Source organism: Gambusia affinis, linkage group LG22 (genome assembly GCF_019740435.1).
Source record: "Gambusia affinis linkage group LG22, SWU_Gaff_1.0, whole genome shotgun sequence".
NCBI classification, from domain to species: domain Eukaryota; kingdom Metazoa; phylum Chordata; class Actinopteri; order Cyprinodontiformes; family Poeciliidae; genus Gambusia; species Gambusia affinis.
The window spans coordinates 12,231,830-12,239,178 of record NC_057889.1 but is presented as its reverse complement, the minus strand read 5'-3'; the positions used below and the strand labels follow the sequence as shown (position 1 = coordinate 12,239,178).

The 7,349-nt window shown below is 35.2% G+C and overlaps 1 protein-coding gene across 2 annotated transcripts in view; it reads right to left on the bottom strand.

The window, feature by feature from the left end:
• Positions 1-1,645: 1,645 nt before the first annotated feature.
• The window catches only part of si:dkey-71h2.2 (low density lipoprotein receptor adapter protein 1), a 39,649-nt gene continuing 33,945 nt past the window's right edge, over positions 1,646-7,349 (bottom strand). The window contains exons 9-10 of one of the 2 annotated variants that reach the window (XM_044107410.1): positions 6,691-6,719; positions 1,646-5,235 (exon numbers count right to left, since the gene is read on the bottom strand). In XM_044107410.1, the coding sequence (XP_043963345.1) occupies positions 5,189-5,235; positions 6,691-6,719 (76 nt within the window). In that variant the 3' untranslated portion in view covers positions 1,646-5,188. The remainder of the gene's footprint in view (positions 5,236-6,690; positions 6,720-7,349) is intronic. The other variant, XM_044107409.1, reaches the window with a different exon arrangement.

The following is a 7,349-nucleotide window of genomic DNA, read 5'->3' as shown; positions in this document are numbered from 1 at the left end:
TTGGTTAGGTCTAAAACAATCTTAGTTCAATGAATAATTATAAATGCTGTGGTATCGTTGTATTTTAAGGAAGAAATGCCATCTTGTTGTGATTTTGCATTTTTCTCTCCATGATATCTATGCTAACAAATAATGGTTTCGGATTAGGAAGCAAAACTGTCAGTGAAATGATTTAGGAAGAATTTAATTAATATCACTTGTCAGCAATTACTGCCTATTCATCAAGTTGCAAAGTGATTTTTATGTTGTTTTTTTTTACTTTAACAAATATGCAGCTGCATACTGCTTTCATGTCGTGCAGGTAGAATCTCAGTTGTCAAGTCAAAGCGGTGCAAAGTGGGTTGAGAGTATCTGAAGTAAGGAGATGCTTGCATATTCATATAAATCATTTTTGATCAAAAGAAATAGAGACCGTATTCAGTGCAAACTGTTGAACGATTCCAACTAGAAGTAATAACCCTGCAGTTATTTATGCAGCACAGAATATAATTGAAAGGTTGCTGGAAGTCTCAAGAGGGGTTCTCTGAAAATATAAAAGTGTTTTAAGCTTAAAGCTGGATAGTCTTCTTTGAAGGCGAGCCAAGTGCTCCACAGAGGGTTTGGTCTTCAACAGTTAGTGGTTTTGGAAAGAAGTTGCCATATTTATGTTTTATGGTGTTCAGCTTGTACTTTTAATTCTCCATTATACTCCGCCCTGGAAAATTAAAGTAGATGGCAAGTCATATTTTATGTCGTAAATTAACTGATTGTTCTGCATTTAAAGGCACATTTTGGAAGCACTTATAGTGAGTGTTAGAAATGGGAATAAACAGAAGAATATCCTGTTTGCTCCAGCCTTCCTAAATGTTATCTGAAGTGATAACAGAATAGGGTTAAAAAAATACAGTAATGGGTGAATGAGTGTCAATAATTGTGCTTTTCTTAACATGCTTGAAGTGGAGTATCCACCACTGAATAAATCATCTCAAATAAAAAGGGATTTTGCTAAATGTTTAAGGAGGGGATTTTACCTGAGCAACATTGTTTGACAAGGCTGAAGTGCCACTTTATGCTGCTGGCACTATAAATAGTCATCACTGAATGGAATCTATGGCAGCAAAGTTATACTCGTATTACAGTAATAAAAAAGTACAAATATAAAGATATTCTCTTTATATGAGACCAAACCCAATGGGAGTATTTATTTTATTTTATTTTTTATTTTTGCTGACCAAAATAGATCCTCTGTAAATCAATGCATGCACCTGCTATGTGTTATCTAATATTTAATTCAACAGAGAGCTGAATGAAAAGTCTTATCGATTTGACTTTCAGTCAGAATGCCAATCAGCGACACGTCCTTGCTTTTGATTGCCCACACAGAGCTGTAAAAAATATTTGAGAGCAAAACAGCCTGGGCTGAAGTGCAGGTCTGAATTGACATTTTTGCCCAGGCTATTCGGAGGAAGAAAAAACAAATATTTACTGTTAAACATTTGATATTGACTTGTTTGTCTGCACGTTCAGCAGCTCAGGGCCAAATAGTTTGTTTCATTTTTATGACCATCACACATACAATACTGAAGAATAAAGCATAAACATGTCTTTGACCTTTTCTAACATATAAATTTTTTCTTGTTTTAATAAAGTACGAAGCAAAAGAATATTTGTACAAAGTTTTTTACTGTGAATAAATATGTAGCAAAGCATAGGTTTCCAAATTCTGTACACGTTTTACACAGATACACAATATTTTTGCAGTCTATACATAAACTGCTTTTATTGTAACATCACAACATTTAAAACAACTCTAGTTGCATAGATTGAAAATGGGTAAGCACCTTTTTTTTAATTATCATTTATTTATTTTTTTATTTTAAATAAAGCAATCCTGTAAACCTATTCGGGGAAATAAAATCTTACCTCAAACGAAAGAAAACAGGTTTCATTATTACAACCTTCAAATGTCTCCTGGACTCAAATCCTCATGGGCTGATTTGTATTCAGGGCACTCCTGATTCAGTTTGGAGTGTTATATACCTCAAAGTCCCCCAGACTCCCCACCTCCTCCTACACATGAAACAGAGTCATGCCAAAGGACCGGTTGCATTCACGCTATGCTGCAAGTCTGCCTATATTGATGTGCTGTATGAACTTCACTGGCAATGTGAAATTCATTTTATTAGATTAGTATAGACCCATAATCCATTCAATAGCTTCTTTGTTTCTAGATATTCCTGCAAAATTATCTAATATTTTGGTTATATCAAAATGTTATTTTCTTCTCAAACCCAATTAAAAAGGGACTGACTGAAATTATGGACTCATTTTCAACCACTCAATTTCAGCACAGAATAAGAACACCGAATGTGTTGCGTTACTTTGCTGGATCTTAGTTCTGACTCATTGATAAAATCTTGCCATATTTTGCTCTCAAAAGTTATCACAACACTGTTAAAATACCAGAGTTTTGTATTGTATAAAGAAATGTGCCCATTAAATGTTTTACTTTATTGTGACATACATCCTGTGCAATTTGGCTCCAAAACATCCAAATTCAAGGTGGAAATACATAAATAACGTGCATACGTTCACATACCGTTAAAAGTGAAACTAACCCTAAATTTTGCCTACCATAATATACCAAAGGATCCCATAGGATGATGCTGCTACCACCATGTTTCACCGAAGTATGTTTTGTTTATTTGTGGTGCGTTTATTTGAAAGATTTTGGAATTGTGGCTCAGAAATTAAACCAGATTTAATTTTATCAGGCACCAAACGTATTTAAGAAATGTTTACCTCTCAATGGACGTTCCATGAAGAAGAAGCTTCCTTTATCTTCTTAATCCATACATGCAACAATTACAGCTGACCATTGTCACTTATAGAAACCAAATAGTGACCAAATGCAGTAAACACTGGCAGGTGTCTGAGCAAGAAATAAATACATAAAATTGTACATTTTGACATTGCGTGTCCTTGAACTTCACAGTTGAAAAATCATCTACCGACCCTCAGGATGCCATCCTCAGTATCTGAAATACACAGTTTTCTTTCGAGAGGCATTCAAGCTTGTATTTTTGTCAGTCAGGAATATAACAATGCAATTAAGCTCCATGGCGTAACCTGATAACCCATCCAAATTATTCTGCAGCGGGTGTCATGACAACAACACAAGAAAACCCCCCCTGCGTCACAATTATTCTCAGTCAGGGTGCCATGAATACAGAGAGAAAAGCCCTCTTCAGTCCCACTCAGGGACAAAATAATGCCCTTCTTACAATGAGCGTCATCTAAGAAATGAATAAAAGTAAAGTGCTCAGTCTAAATCTGTAATGAGATTTCGGGCAAATCATTTCTACTCATGAGGACAGATCCTTGGGCTAACCCGTATTTTCTAGAGTTTGAAAGGCATACATCAGTTTAATCTGTGACTACTGACGTGCATGTGACTGAGTAAAAGCCGTTTCCTGCAGCTGTAAAAGTATCACACATTAAAATCTGTACAAACCACACATTTACATCTCAGAAATGATAAATAGCTTTAAAAAAAGAGTTGCATAAAGGCCTGATTCTACCTCATTTACAGTAATACAATATGCTCACCACAATGAAAAATACAACATTAGGAAATAGGTACCTTTATAGGAGGTGGAATTACAATTATCATCCTCCAGCATGATCACTTTTCTTTAACACTGACACCATCTTTATGTACAATAATGGCTGAATAAATGAGATTATAATAAATGTGGGGGATTAAAAACACATCAGTGAAACAGATGAAAGTAATGTTGCTGTAATGTCAACCTGTTCCTGCCAGTGAGGAGCTACTGCTGGATTTAATAATGAATCCAGCAGTCAGTCTCTCTTAATATAATATATTAAGGTCTCTCTTAATATATAAAAAAAGAAGTTGGACACCATAAGACATCCTAAAAAGTAAAAGATAAATCAATAAATGTCAGTAGTTTGCTTTAATGTTTTAATAAGCCTGATTTTTGATTACTTTTAAGACACAATTTCACACACCAATTTTGGTAAATTATATTTGTATGTTTTTTTGGTTTTTTTTATTATTATTCAATGCCTTTGTGGTTTTGCTCAAATGCTATCAAGGCAAGATGGAACCATGCTTCAGAATGTCACACCAAATTCTAACCTTACCATCTGAACATCCCATCTCAAATCAAGACTGCCATCTCGTTTCGTTGAGCCTTTACTAAAGCTACAACTCACAGCAGGAGTAGACTCCTGGTTTTCCATCTTAAGTCCCTCCTGCTCTAATGGGACACATCTGAATCCATGTTGTGGATTCAGAGATTGTATTCCACACACTTTGGTTATAACAATTGAGCTACTATTTCCCTTTGTATTACCTCAAATCAGTCTGCCAATTCTCCTCTGACCTCAGACATCAACAATACCTTTTTTTGTCCATTCAACCAAATATTTTCTCTTTCTGGACTGTTGTTGGCTCTGCAAGAAAGTCCCAAGTTGTCTTCAAGACATAGTTGCCTAAATGTTTGACTTGCTCCCAGCTTCCTGGTTGATTTTCCATTTACTTAAACTTCCATTCAAGACTTGATGCAATTTGCTGATATAGTCAGAACAGTAACAATGGATGGTTTGAATCTGGCATGGTGAGAAACAAACATGATCTAGGTGGCACTTGTACAGTGTAATATATTCAGTATCAGGCCAGCATCTAATGATTCAAACATTGGATTCCTTTCAGAGAAGTTGGCAGCCAAAAAAGGATTAAAGGGCTTTCCCATTTCCACAAGCAAGTCAGTTAAACACATTTCTGGACTGTGATAAATAGACTTTTTAGGCAGCTTTTACTGTGATAAGAATTAGATATTTTGTTCTTTCTTGACTTACATCTCTGTACTGTTAACTGAGTGAGTCATATTTCACTAGGTAGTTTGTAAGAATCTCAATGTAAGTAATGGTGTACTGCTTATAGCAAGCAGACTACAAGAAGGAGATCCTTTATAATGTCAGCTTATTTTGGCTTCTCTGCACAAAAATATCACTGCGTCCCTGACTGGGACTATGTAGAATATGTTGTTTTCTTTCTGTCTTGGGCACCAGTGTGTGCTTTCTGTTAAGTTTCTATGACAGGCAGTTATTGCCAGCTGGTGCTATTGAAAATAATTGTTGCCGAACGGCAACAGACTCTCTGCGGAGACCTCCCAGGGACTCAGAGCTGCATTGTCAGAGACGGGTTCGGAGTGGGGCTCGGCCAGTCTGTCAGAGAGAAGAGGGAAAAGAAAGAAGACAAAACGTTGCTGTAGAGGTCAGAAACATGAGACTTTAATTCAGAAAAGAAGATCAGAGGATTCTCAAAGGATAACAATCTGAGAGCAGTAGGAAGATAAAATGTAGAAAGGCTGTACAGGAGATGTCCATTTGAATGATTGAAATGACAGTAAATGGGCAGAGTTCAAAGTGAGAGGCCTCTCTGACAGACAGGCAGAAAAAATTACATTTCTCTCACATTGTCCATTGTCATAATGGGGAAGTTTTCAACTGACTCAACTTAAATACTTCTTTTTCATCCATAGTGACCACTCACAATGCTTTTCACTGCAGACACATTCACCCATTGCCACTCAAACTCACACATTTAAACACCAATATGCAGATTGGAAGGCCACTTAAGTGGGTTAAGTGCCTTGCCCAGGGGCACATCAACATGTGATAGGAGGAAGCTGTAATCAAAACTACAACTCCCAGTAGTAAAAAGTTTCCTCTTTTCTATCAACTTTTAAGTTTACTCTCATAGTATTCTCTTTTTCTAGAAGGCCAACAAATAAAGGCGAAGAGGACATTTCTTTTGCTGAAAACTAACATTAATTACAAAACAATTTTGGGGGGTTTGATGATGCATGCCATTTGATATAGTAATGATTTGAGATTTTTATGAATCTCTCTTTTAAAAGTCAAATTTATCTAACATGGTAATTAACAATGTTTTCTAAAACTGCAATTTTATCAAGCTATTTTAAATATATTCATATCTAAAAACAAAACTCTTACATTTTAGTTTAGACCAGGTGCCTTCAACTCCAAGCTCTGAAGACTGGCATCCTTCAACTTTTAGATGTCTCTCTGCATAAACACACCTGAGTCAAATAATCAGGTCATTTATCAGAACTCCACTGATTAGATGTGTAAATATTTATAACGTTAGGCATATTTGGAATCTAGTTTGTAGACTGCAATACACAATTCATATGCCTGATGAGTCAATTGGGAGTAGGACTTAATAAGCAATGATGCCTTCCAACTTCTTTTTCAACTGAAAATAAATATAAGTTTTTATTTTTTGTTTAATTAATATTCCTATTATTTATTTATTTTTATTTTTTTTCTCTATGACATTTGTTTCTTTGTAACTGGAATAAAGATTCAATTTCACATTATATTTTCTTATGCGCATAATTTACATACTATGTGCATATATTTTTTACTTACTGTCTTTTTCCTGTTTTTTTTTTTTTCTCCTTTCTATTCTTAGCCAAACCTTGAAAATACTTCCATCATATTTCAAATTTTGTCTTGCTAATCCAGAAGGTGTAGGAATCATTTTTGTTAGATATTGTGCTCACCGACGCACAGAGAGAATAATTACAAAAACATAGTTAATATACACACAAAATATCCAGCACAGGATAACACCAGTTCTACATCATCCCTTACCAGTGTCTGCTTCTTCTACCTCCATATTGCTGCATGCCAAAATAAAGACAAAACAAACCATAGCAATCTGAGCCAAAGGTAACTGATCACTAAGGTGATCAAAAGTGATTTTATAAAGAAGAAGAAAAGATAATACTCAGTAAACATGCACATGTGTTGCTTCTATTCCACTCAGGAATATGTTCAAGACTCAGAAAAAGCATAAATTACTGTACTTAAAAGATAACTCATAACATTTCAATAAGTTTTAATTATAGGTGTAAATCTCAGCTGAGCCAGCAGCTATATGAGGTCAACATTCATTTAAAACCTCCCAAACCCAAACTGAATTGTTTAATTAAACCTACAAGCACAGAATCCAAAGTCATTAATTGTGGGATCCATTTGCCTCAGCTACAGGCACAGAGGCTCCACCTGAATGACTTTCAGAATATTATGCCAAGAAGTATTTTACACAGGACCGATTCTCGATCTGCGTGGATACTGTTAATTAAAATAACTTTTGAGCATAATCAAATGCAGCAGAAGGTAGAAACTACAAAACGTTAGGAAACTCTAAGTGTTTGTGCTGCTGCTGCTTTCATGCAGTTAATAATATTTTACCACTGTCATAGTAAAATTATATGTACAGATTTAGGTGTTGGACTTTTTGTTGGAAT